At 37.6% G+C, this 12,952-nt stretch overlaps 1 protein-coding gene across 5 annotated transcripts in view; it reads right to left on the reverse strand.

Moving 5' to 3' along the window:
* PCSK6 (proprotein convertase subtilisin/kexin type 6) overlaps positions 1-12,952 on the reverse strand; it is a 248,155-nt gene that overhangs the window by 90,975 nt on the left and 144,228 nt on the right. For all 5 annotated transcript variants that reach the window (XM_020963650.2, XM_020963644.2, XM_078151174.1 and 2 more), the window contains exon 12: positions 3,307-3,495. In XM_020963650.2, coding sequence (XP_020819309.1) covers positions 3,307-3,495 — 189 coding nt within the window. The remainder of the gene's footprint in view (positions 1-3,306; positions 3,496-12,952) is intronic.

Below are 12,952 nucleotides of genomic sequence, written 5' to 3' on the forward strand. Positions count from 1 at the left end.
AAAGGAAACTCTAAGAAGGGAACCTTAAAACTCTAAGAAGTGGGGAGATCAGTAGCACAGTGGAGAGAGAGCTGGGCCTGAAGTCAGGGAGACCTATGTGCAAATCAAGCCTCAGACAGGAGCTGTGTGACCCTGGCAAGTCTCTTCACCCTGTTTACCTCGGCTTCCTCATCTGTAAAATGAGCTGGAGAAGGAAATGGAAAACTCTCCAAAGGAGGACATGAAGAGTTGGACGCAGCTGAAATAAGTGAACAATAACAACAACAAAAAGAAACAGGAAAGGAGGGAGTGGATTCTAGATGGAGGGACAGCTGAGAGCCGTGCATAAGGGGCAGTAAGAAGGTTAGTGTGGTCGGACTGTATGTGTATCAATGAATAATCTGTAACAAAGTGAGAAATGTGGGCTTTGGTCAGGTTGTATAGGGCTCTAAAATGCCAAACAGGGGTTTATCTTTGAATAAGAAACCACTGGAGTTGATTGAATAGTGGAGTAACATGGTCATACTTAGGCTTTAGGAAAAACACTTTGATGGGTATGTGGAGTATGAATTGGAATGTGGAGAGATTTGAGACAGAGAGACAGTCAAGGGGTTACTGTGACAGTCTGAGCAAGAGCGGATGAGTAGTGGATGTGTGAGGAGGGAGAGGAGTGGATATAAAGATAGTAGTAGTAGAAATGAGAAGATTTGGCAACTGATTAGACAGATGACATCAGTGAGAGTGAGGAATCAGGGGTGACATCCAGGATGTGAACATGGGTGACTGGAAAGACAAGGTTTTGGACATGTTGAGTTTTAGATGTTTGGGGTAGAAATCTGAAGACCATAAGGGCATAGAGATGCTCTTTTCATCACTGTCGATCATTGGAGGCAAGGGGCAAAGAATAGAGAATCAGATTTGGGAAATGAGCAGCTGTTTAAGAAGATGGAAGAGGGGTACCAATTTCTGGACAATGGCTTGAGGTACAGAAATAGCCATTTCCTAGCAAGCAATGGAGTGTTACTAACAAGGGCTACTCCACAGGAATATAGTCCTGTGGAGTCTTGCAAATCTAATCAAAAGAGCTTTTAGGGGTAAATGAAAAGAAAAAGAGATCATCTATGTATATCCTTCAATTGAAATACCACAGAAAGTAGCTAAAATGTATGAAGAAAAGAAGTTTAAGAAACTCAGGAGTTCACAGGAGACAAAATTCAAGAAAGGAGAAATTATGGAAACCTATAATTTCAGTAACATTTATGCACAAATATACCAACTATACGAAACAAGCAAGATAAACCAGAGATCCTTTAAAAAGGAGGCTAATTTGATCTGATAAGCATCACTGAGATTTTGTGGAGTTTACAACATGACTGGACTGGACATGACTGGAAGGATGTAATTTATTGAAAAGAAATAGGATGTGTGTGTGTGTGTGTGTGTGTGTGTGTGTGTGTGTGTGTGTGTGTGTGTTATGGAGAATGGGATTGCATTGTATATTAAGAACATACACCCACTTCTGTGAAGAAATCTTAGAATCAGAGGTAGTGTAATGGAACTTTCCTGTAGAAATGGCCTCATTATTCTAGAATGTCATAGCTGATTAACTTATTTGGCTAGCTCACAGAGCTAATGAGGCCAAAGGTCATGGGTGTGCCCTCTATCAAGTACTTAGGAATGTGCTAACAAAAACTTGGGTGCTAGAACCACAATATCTATTTCTTTTTCCTTTCTTCCTTTCTTTCTTTCTTTCTTTTTAACATCTCAGAACACATACCCTACTGACTGTGGGTTAGGAACCTAATGTTTATTTGCAAAGGGCATTATATTTGCAGAAAAATGGTTAGGTGCAATGTTATTATTTTCCAAAGGAATAGGTTCTGCAAGATTCTCAATGTGAATTCAACTGATTTCTATATGGCAATCATATTAATTAATGTAGCAGAACTCAGCTAAGATGAGTTAGGGTGGGGTGGTAGTACGGGTAAGAAAAGCAAAGGAAAAACACATTTGGATTCTTCTCTTGGTAACGATTCAACATTCTACTTTCTGAGTGGGCACAAAGTCTGGAGCATGCCTCTGATTATCCTCACTCATAGTTTCTGTCTCTCTTCCTCCCTCTCAAAAGATCACATATTTAGAGCTGGAAGAGACCTCAAAGGCCACATAGTTCAAAACCCTCATTTATAGCTGAGGTTCCTGTGAAAGGTCTAAGGCCCTTACAGGTTAAGTGGTTTGACCAAAGTCACACAGGTAAGCAAGCATCAAAGATGGGATTTGAACTCAAGTCCTCTACCTCCAAAACTGGTGCAGTTATCACCATGCCATGTAGAGCATGTCTCTCAGGTCCTCTCCACCCCACCTCCTTTTTCCTAACTTACCTCTCTTTCCCTCTGTCTCTCCTCTTCTTTCTCCACTACTTTGCTCTCACATTAAAAGGGAAAGAAAGGAAACATTCTTAGCCCTTATTCCCTACCCTTCTGCCCAACCTAAACATATGCTAAAATGAATTCATTTCCAATTACTTACATATCACAAAGTTGCAACAAAATATTTCCAGTTGTTTCTAAATTTTGGAGATGACTCCACAGTTTCTAAACTAACCTACATCCAGCTTTAGCTGAAGCACTCAAAGACTTACTTTGAATCCTAAATATGGGAAATTTCTCATGGGTTATGCTAAAATGTGGTGCTAGTAAGCCCTCTGTACAGACCTGGCCTCTCACCCCCAAGATAAACAAAGTCTCCAAAATAAACCTTCCCAGTACATTCAAGCTCTAAAATTCAATTAAATGCTGGATAAGAAGAAAAATAAAATGTGACCATGGAGGTTCTCAATCAAAATTCCAAAAGAATATGGCTAAAAAAAAAATTCACTTCAAATGCACATCTCAAGTGCAATTAAACTCATAGGGACTATTCTACATCTTTTTCCACTAAAAATATTCCCTTCTTTTTTTTCTCTTAGAAAGTTTTCCAAGAAAGAATGAAAAATAGACTAGGTTTCCAGTACTTTTAAATAGATGACATTTTGTATGTACTGAAATATTGAAATATCGATCTGTAATCATGCATGCATGTACACAGATACATGAATATGGATACATATATATAAACAGATATATACACCTCGACATATGGCTATGAAAGGGACACTTCTAGTTGCTAGGAAAAAAAACACAGATAAATTGACAGACTGGAAATCATGTGGAAGTTTTATTCTTTGTTCTAAGTGTCACTTCTTTTGAGGACATTCTGTACTCAAAAACTGACTAGAGTGTCATCTGCAGCTACCACACTCCTCACAAGCACAGCTTGAATTTTTACCTCCTTGCCAAAAGTTGAGATTTGGTTCCTGAGGGAGAAATCAGGTGAATCTGAAGGTCTCCTCGCCGTGGGTGTGAGATAGAAATTCGGACCACAACATGCTCTAGAAAAACAACTCGTTGGTCAAAATGGTCTGCACATGTACTTGTCAGGGCTGTTGTCCGAAGAGTTTGCTCAATGGGAATAATCCTGGGGGGGGGGGAGAGAGAGAGAGAGAGAGAGAATAATGAAGGATTAACTTTGTACATGAGTAGATTAGCAGTCCCCAATTTATTTTTCTATTAAGGATCTCTCTGGTACCTTATTAATTTCAGCTTTGATAAATCAGTTTCCACTACTGGTCCTCCAACTTTTTTTTTTTACCAATAACCCCAAATCTCTTACTTGTTCTCCTTTCTTTCTCACCAACACATTATTCCTAGGTCCTATACTATTATTTTCCCCAGACCTACTCCTTAACTCATTACCTGCCAGTTTAAACAACCTTCTCAAATGCAGTAAATTGTGTAAATATTTTTAAAACTATATCCTCCCCTCCACATTACACCCCACCACCACCACCACAAAAAAGGACAAGGGTAGGTGTCTTTTGTCTCTTTTTGTATCCTCAGTGCTTAGCACAGTACCTGGCACCTAGTAGGTGTTTAATAAATGTGTATTGATTACTGATTGTGTACTGATGGATCAAGCCTGTTCAGTTCCATTTTTCCACTGACATGTATGAAACAAAATGCAAGAGGTGCTTTTTGGCCCTCGGGACCTCCAAGTGATGGGCTCCTTGTATGTCACTGTGTGAAATACCATTTTAGGCTCTCTCTACCATTTCCTAAGTTTTAGGATTTTGGAGGCTTCCTAGAGATGTCATTAGCAAGAGAACAAGAAAGGTACTAGTGTACAAGTGATGGGCTCCTTGTATCTCACTATGGGAAACAGCACTTCAAGCTTTCTCCTTATATGATTTTGGAAGTTTCCTATAGATGTCATCAACAAGAAAGCAAGAGATGGTCCCAACATAATATAGGAAACACAGGCAGCAGTGCACTGGTGCTGACTCCAGTTAAAGACACTGGTGGATCCCACTCAAGAGAGGTGGCATTTAACCAGTATCCAGTGAGGACAGGACTACTTGTAGCGGAAGCCAGCTGGCATCATTCTGCTGGGCAAAATGAAGAAAATTGCCACTTTAACATGCGGGAGAAGGACAATGGCTCTTCATCACAGTGACACAGCTAGGATGGTCATGTGGTCTCATATTCTTGTGTGAATTCTGTGTCCATCTGAGAGGCCTGGTCAGTTCAATAAGAAGGAGAGTGGTGGCCTCTGAAGTATCACTGGTCTGCTGTTTCTGGGGAATAGGCATTGAGGAAAAAAGACTTGGGGCAGAGTAGCCATCTAGGAGAACTACCAGCAAGGCAAATTGTTCACAGGTTGAAATAGATATTGCAATCCTTCTGTTTGACTCTGAGGCCTTTACCCCTTCTCTTTAGCTTGTACTAAGATAAGTCCAAGGCATAAGATTTTAGCTCATAGAAGATAGGATTATAATATAATCGCAGTTTCTTTTTTTGAAGGTCTAGTGGTTTGAGAGTAATTTACTTATGTAAGGGTGTGCCCCACTTGGATATTTCTAAGTGGTGATCATACTTTTTAGTACATTTTACCAGAGGGTCTGTGATGAAGATATAAATGCAAGGTGCATTTATCTAAGGATTGGGTTTTGGAAATGTAGGACTTGGTGTTGAAGAAGGTTTGGCTTTGGAAACAAGAAAATGGAAGATGTAAAATAAAAATGAGTGAGTAAAGGTGTGATGTGAAGGAAGGAAAAGAGGAAAGGCTTGCTGGTAGTATTCTTTCCCATTTGCTCATGACCCAAGAATCAGCAGGTGGCTAGAAGTTTCCCAAGCCGGACTAAAGCCTCGTTTTCCTGGACTTTTTTTCTCCCTTATTAGGAGAATAAAAAGGTAATCAATATCGGAGATGTAAAACATGCAGCAGTACTGTGGCATTCAACACTTCTAATTGTTGCCTGAACCAGATTAAAAGTAATTGGAAAAACATCTAACAAAATAAATAAAAATACAATAGAACATATGTGTTTTTCTAGGTTAACATGCAGCTGTAGTGATCCTTACACACAGTTTATTATTCCCAATTTCTATTTAGGTTTGACACCAGCGATCTACGTTATAAACTCACTGCAGCTTTCACATTCAAACAGGAATCGAAGAGTAGAACAGAACACCAATGACGTGAGCCTTGTTTCCATATACATTATCTAACACATTCCCCAGACAAAACAACTGGCTAAAATTATATTCAATCTAAATGCTATACCTAAATTCCTGTGGCACAAACCCACCCATTCTGCCTGAATATTTCTTTTACATCTTCATAGCTTCTGGGTCTTTAACAACCAAGATTTTCAAAATGAAGAAAGATTGTATTCTTTGCTATATAAACAACCACCACCCACCATCACATTAATAATTCCCCTACTATGTTGTTAATGCACAATTTATTAGAGGGAGCAGTTTTCCTATTATGCCCTTAGATTTCCCTCTTGGGAGGTTTGTAAGCATATGCTCAGAGACTCTTAGGAATTACATCGTTTGGCTCCGTTTTGCCTTAGTCATAAAAAACAATCAAAATAGTTATAAACAGTGATGTAATTCCCTCTGAGAATCTGTAAATATTTGAAAATATGATTTGCATATGCCACCAATTGATTTAGAGATGCTGGCTCCTTTCATTGCCTCCTCCAAAATTTTACTGCCTATGTTTGTTGTTTAGTGGTACCCACCATGGCAGATGGAGAATAGACTCAGAAAGCCTTTGAGAGATTCTCAACCCACTGCCATGTTGTGCATATCCAGGTAAATAATTTTTTATGCACTAAGGAAATAAAGTGGGCAGGGGAGATGCAGTCAGGCAGGATGTGAAGAGGAAAAAAACCAACCATCCGGAGGTAATCTTATTATTTTCTGAGGATATGGAATCATGGTTTCTATCTATTAATCAAAAGCATGATAATAAAGCAACTCACACCCCAAATTCTCACACTTTTCAAATGAAATAGAAGCCTTGATGTAGCTCAGAAATTGTACCACAGACTAAAGATTCTGGTAATTCTTGTGATATCTACTATACCATAGACACATTATTTGAATTCAAATGATGATGTGAAAACAGACATCTTAAAGGGATTCAAATGGACTTCATTCTCCGCCCCCTGCCCCCGCCCCCATAAGTCAGAAACTTAAACAAGCAAGCAAGGCAAAACAGAAGTTTCTGGCTAAAGACTGATTAAGTATAACTAATGTTTAACCACAGAGATCCAACTAACATCAATACCTACAGAAATAACAATCAACCAATTGCAATATGGTTACAATGTATTACAGGCAGCAATCTGTAGTGGAAAGGGCATTAGGCTTAGAGTCAGGAAGACCTGGGTTCAAATATTACCTCAGACACTTACTGCCCGTATGATCTTGGGCTAGCCACTTCAACTCCTTAAGTCTCAGTTTCCTCATCTATAAGATGAGGGAGTTGGACTCAATAATCTTTAAGGTCCCTTCCAACTCTAATTCCATGAGCCTGTGATGTTGTTATCTTTTTAAGTGTTTTACTAATTCCCTCAATGTAGGCATACTTATTACCCTTGTGAGAGAGTTCATGTGTTATCATGAAATAGGCATGGAATTCAGAGTCAGAAGAACTGAATTTATACTCTAGTTCTGGCATTTACTACTTGTGTGACCATGGGCAAATCATTTAACCTCTTTGGGTCTCAGCTTCTTTGTCTGTAAAATAAAGAAGTTGGATTTGAAGACATTTAAGGTTCCCTACCAACTCTAAATCTATAAGCCTATAAACCTAGGTAAATGGAACTATCTTTGCTTTGGAAACAGTTAAAAATCTCCATTTAGTTTTGGAAACACAGATATTGTTACCTATGTGGACTTAGGACCCTTAAGTTACAAGACATTACAATTCTTAATTTCAGAATTTAGTTGGCGTGCTTACTTCAACACTTCCAAAGTTCTCATATTTCAACAATGTGGGTACTCTCTGCACCAATGCAGATTGCAGCCTTTCCTCCCCGAGTTGCTGTGGCCAAGTAAAATTCATCACGTTGCCAAGCTTAGCTAGGCTGGTCTTTGGACAATAGACAACAGATTGGTCCAATACTTGAAAGCTAGACAGTCTGATAGCACTTGCCAAAATCTGGCCTTTACTGGCATGGTCTTTGAGAGCCTAAGGTCACCTCCACACCCATGATGAGTCACAAGAGTGAGATTTTAGTGAAGGTTTGTTTTCATATAAAATGCCAAATTATGGAACTGAGAAGGGAAAGAGACTGTCACCTTACTAATTTCTTGGAATAGTAAGAAAGATGTGTAATTAAGACTTTAATTAAAGGCACAAATCTCTATATGGATAATAATTTCACATACTACACAAATATATTTAATCTATTAATTTACATTTTATTTATTGGTTCCTGTCAAAATACTATCACTACCAACATGGTTGGTCTTTGGAAATGTTTGAATTGAAAGACAGGCAAGTTATACATGGAAAAACTAAGGAGTTCAAACTGGTCTGTATTTGATAGATTTGTGGTTGGGATATAAAGGAATGTCAAGTGGGTCTCCCAAAGCTGGGAACTGTTCTTTACTATGGTACTGCGAGATCCAGCCTTGGTGTGTCTGTGACAAAGTGGAGTATGGAGTACTGAGAACAAATTGTGAACAGAGAATTATAGTAGAAGTGACTTAATTAATGCAATGAGAAGTCATATGAATCAGACGGTGAGAGGTAACATAACATGATTATAAGTCAATAGGAGTGGTTTAGAGGGCTGTCAAGGTCAGGACTCTCAGAAGTCTGTGAGAGGTTTGTCTAGATGTAGATCATGTGTGGGTTAACTTTACTCTTGGGGTAAGTCTTAACTTGTGGAAAAATTAACATAATTGGTACCAAGGCAAAATGGAGGCTGGCATGCTCAAAACTGTCACCTTCCCATACAACACAGCAGTTTTGGGGATTAATGATGAAAGAAGTTTAATGGATGCTATATCTGAACACCATATTTCCACGCCACTAAATTCAACACCACGGAGCTCCAATCTGATGATGATCCTCCCTGCATTTATTTAGTCTAGTCCTTGGATAAAAGACACGTCCTTGGCCTGTGCTCAAGGACTGTTGTCCTTCTGTCTTTTAGGACCTGTGGGAGCTTCTATTTTATTACCAAAGCTTTCAAGAATCTAGGTTCATTTCCAAGCAATGATGAGACTTCTAACTAGGACTTTCGTGGAAGTCCAAACCAACCATGAAAATAAAACCATTCTAAAATAACAGTTTTTGAAGTACTTTATGTTATCCGGGCTAACTTCAATGACTCAGAGCCACAAGTATTTCATATATAAATGGTAAGGACAGATATCAACAATCATCACTTGCCAGGAATCAAAAAGTCCATTTTAACCCCCCCCCCAAAAAAAGGGAAATGAATAGGCTCATATCAGAAACTACATCACAACCTATCAAACAGTTGAGTTATACCATACCTAGTCATTAATTTAAAACAAATGGATAATGTACTTAATTTAAATCCTATTTACTTATTTGAAGGGTAATTAGTGAGTGTGAGAGAAATGATCCTGTCATTCTAACAAAAACAGCTCAATAAGAAAGAAATTTTAAAAATGGGAGAGAACAGAAAACCATGTATCTTATGTACAAACTGGTACCCTATGTATACAAAGTCAGAATCAAGGGGCTAAAAAGGACCTCAACTGGTTGAGTAGCCCACCTCTTGATGCTAGGAATATTAATACCTAAACAGCTAAAAATTATATCAGGACAGAGTTGCAACTACAGTTTCTCATTTGGGAATTCCCTATTTGGGAATGATCAATTCTAGCTGAGACTCCACCCTTTCAAATTGCTTACCCTTTTGTGTCTAGGACACCTCTCCCTGTCTAATCAGTACAAAATTACTGTATATGACCTTATCATAGTGGATCTGAAGAGATCCAGTAAGGTGATGTATCTTAGAAGGATTTTAAAATCATTCCATAGGAATGATACTTCTTTTGCAACTATATGCCAGAAGTTAATCCCTTTTATACTAAAGTCAATTTCATGTCAAATTTAACTGAACTTGTGTTCTCTATTCAGGGCATTTCCACTTATAGATGAAGAGAATAATTGGTCAGAAGCCTCCATAATAATTCTCCAAATGCTAGAAGGACAGTAAGTTACTGTTCAGGCTTAGGCTCCCATTTTCCATAAATGTGCCATGTTCTGTTTCTTAAATAAGAAACAAACATTTATAATGTCAAAGATACAATGCTTCTAAATTTCAAGAAAAAAAAACTAAGGGTTTACAGCATCCTGGATTCCTTTACAGTCATAAAACAACATTTTCAGAGAGACGTAGAAGAGTATGGGAAGCAGGCTACTAGTGAGTTAAGCCACTCACTAGTCCCTTGAATGGACTAGTTCATTTCTCTAGGCCTCAGTTTCCTTCTCTGTAAAATGAGAGTGTTAGACTAAATAATTTCTAAGTTCTCTTTTTAGCTCAAACTATTTACAATTTTATGATCTTTTATGGCCCTTTCTAGCTCTTAACATCTGTCCATTTCCATTCTTTCCTCAATATTACCGTAACTTGGCACCTTCAGGGATGGTCCCCATTCTTTTGTGTGCCATGGTGTGTTATAGTGGAAAAAATAGGAGAATCAAGGTGTAGTCTCTAGTTCTGACTCCTCCACTAAAAGCTGTATGAACTGGGCAAGTCACTTAGCCTTTCCATCTCATTTTCTTCATCTATAAATTAAGCCAAGCAAGAGGATAAAGTCCCATCTGGCTCTAAAGTTCTATTATTTCTCTATTTGTTAAATGATTGTTATGTTCAAAGCCTTCACAAGGGATTCAAAAGAATTACAGGCAATCCCTAACTTGCTTTTCCTTTGTTGTTAAAAATCTGTCTATAATGTATTAGTTCTTTCTTACCTTTGTAAGTACAGACTGCTGAACATAAACAAATCTTTCTTTGATGAAAGACAATCTTTCAGGGCCCTAGGGTCAACTCTCAGAAGAGCAATTTTCATTGCACAGTATTGTGTAGTAATATTAATAGCTTAATAGTAATAACTTACATTTACATGTAAATTATTATTTTTAATAATGTCTTAAAAGACATTGGGTCAGTAAAGATCTAAGATTTGAACAGATGGAGTACGGAATCTGATCACTGCTAGTAAAAAAATATTTGCCAGCACACTTATAGAGCTGAACAAAAGGGCTTTAAATTAAAAAATGAAGGGAGAAGAAGAAAATCTTGCTTCTTTGTCCACCAACAGTTATCATAGAATTCATAGCAGGTATTATATAAGAAGAAGAATATCAATGGAGAAGAGTTGTAATTCATAGGAAAACAATATCGAAGAAGAGGTATAATAATACAATTAATGGTTTCAGATATCAATGCACAAATATATGGAATATGTATAATAAACAAGGTGAACTATATGGATTGTAACTCAAGGTTTCATAGGTACCACTGTGATTTAATGGAATGGGGCTTATAACTAGAATGTGGCCATGGAAGAGTATACCTTATTCAAAATGAACCTATTACATTAAAAGGATTGTAGAATAGCATTGTATGCTGAAAAGCTGTACTCCCGGAAGCAAATCTATGAAATGGGGGGAGAAACGTAGCAAAAATAATTTGGCTAAGAGTTAACAAAAGGAGAAACAACATCGTGGTGGGAGTAATTCAGAAGCAATATTGTGGTATGAAATAGATAAAAGTTCAAGAAACAAATCATAAACTTGGCAGGGAAACGTAGTCTTGTAGAACTGGGGGATTGCAATTACATGGGCATCTTCTTGAGCTTCCCTGTGTTAAGCAGAGCAGCTGATAAGTTTTTTACTTCCCTTAATGATAATTTAAATTTTAGGAGGTGGAAGAAGTGATGCAAGCAATAGCTCTTCTGAACCTGGTTCTGACCAATAAGAAAAAACTTACTGCTAATGTAGAAATCAAGGAAATCTTGAGAGGAAGTGAGCATTCTATTATAAAATTCATAATAGATAGGCAGAGAAAGTCAGGCATAATCTAATGTAAACCCCAGATCTGAGAAAATAAAATTTAGAAGTATAGGTCTGATTCTATGGCCTGGAATTTTCTAGGAGAAGTTGACTAAAAAGGGAGGGGATGTTTGTCAAGAATAAAATTCTGATAATATACATAAATGATACCAATAAGGGAGTAAAAGTGAACATTATCCAAAGATACACATGTGAATACACAGGGACCTCAGTGACCAATTTAGAATTTCAAAAGTCATGCAGAAAATGGAAGCAAGAACAATTAACTAAGCATAAGAATAAAGAAGTGGCCTAAACTGGTAAGAATAATGTCACATGTCTCATGAATGGCTAGGTATAAATGTGAAAGGCAGCAAAAGGATGCTTTTTATGTTGGGAACAAGAGGAAGATTAAATTAAACTAAGGGTAGATGATAATGGATGATGGAAAGAAAGCAGAATCAATCAACTTTTATTGTGCTTCTGTTTTCCAAGAAGGAAAATTTCAAATAATGATTTAGTCCATAATTAACTGCATATCTCCTATCTAAGTTCAGAGGCATATCATCAGGACATCCACAGGATAATACAGAAACAGCAACTCTCAAGAATCTTTCAAGATAGAGAAGAATTATAATTTGCATTGGCAGAGGAAGTACCATTACTGATGGAATCAAACATCCTTGGCATATTGAAGTATTCTTTTTTTTTTAATTAATTTATTTTGATTTATCAACAATCACTTCCACATGCTTCTGAGTTTAAAATTTTTCTCCCTCTTCAATCCCACCAACCTCCAAGATGGCGCACTATCTGTCTTGGCTATACATATACATTCCTATTAAACATATTTTCACATTGGTGATGTTGTAAGAATTAGAACCAATAGAAGGAACCACCAGAAAGAGGAAACAAAACTCAACAGAAGAGAAAAAAAATAGCAAATAGTATGCTTCAATCTGCATTCAAATTCCATAGTTCTCTCTCTGGATGTGGATAGTATTTTCCATTATGAGGCCTTTGGAGATGTCTTACATCCTTGTATTGCTAGGAAGGGTTAAGTCTATCAGTATTAGTCATCACACAACATGGCTGTTATTGTGTACAACGTTCTCTTGGTTGTGCTCACTTCACTCAGCATCAGACCATACAAGTCTTTCCAGGTTTTTCTGAAATCAACCTGTTCATCATTTCTTATAGCACAATAGTATTCCATTGCATTCATATATCATAACTTGTTCAGCCATTCCCCAATTGATGGGCATCCTCTCAATTTCCAATTCTTTGCCACCACAAAAAGAGCTGCTATGAATATTTTTGTACATGTGGGTCCTTTTCCCATTTGCATGATCTCTTTGGGATATAGCCCTAGAAGTGCTATTGCTGGGTCAAAGAGTATGCACATTTTTTTATAGCCCTTTGGGCGTAGTTCCAAATTGCTCTCCAAAATGGCTGGATCACTTCACAACTCCACCAACAATGCATTAGTGTTCCAATCTTCCCACATCTTCTCCAACATTTATCATTTTCTTGTTTT

Source organism: Phascolarctos cinereus, unplaced genomic scaffold (assembly GCF_003287225.1).
Source record: "Phascolarctos cinereus isolate Bilbo 61053 unplaced genomic scaffold, phaCin_HiC Scaffold_3;HRSCAF=262, whole genome shotgun sequence".
In the NCBI taxonomy this organism is placed as follows: domain Eukaryota; kingdom Metazoa; phylum Chordata; class Mammalia; order Diprotodontia; family Phascolarctidae; genus Phascolarctos; species Phascolarctos cinereus.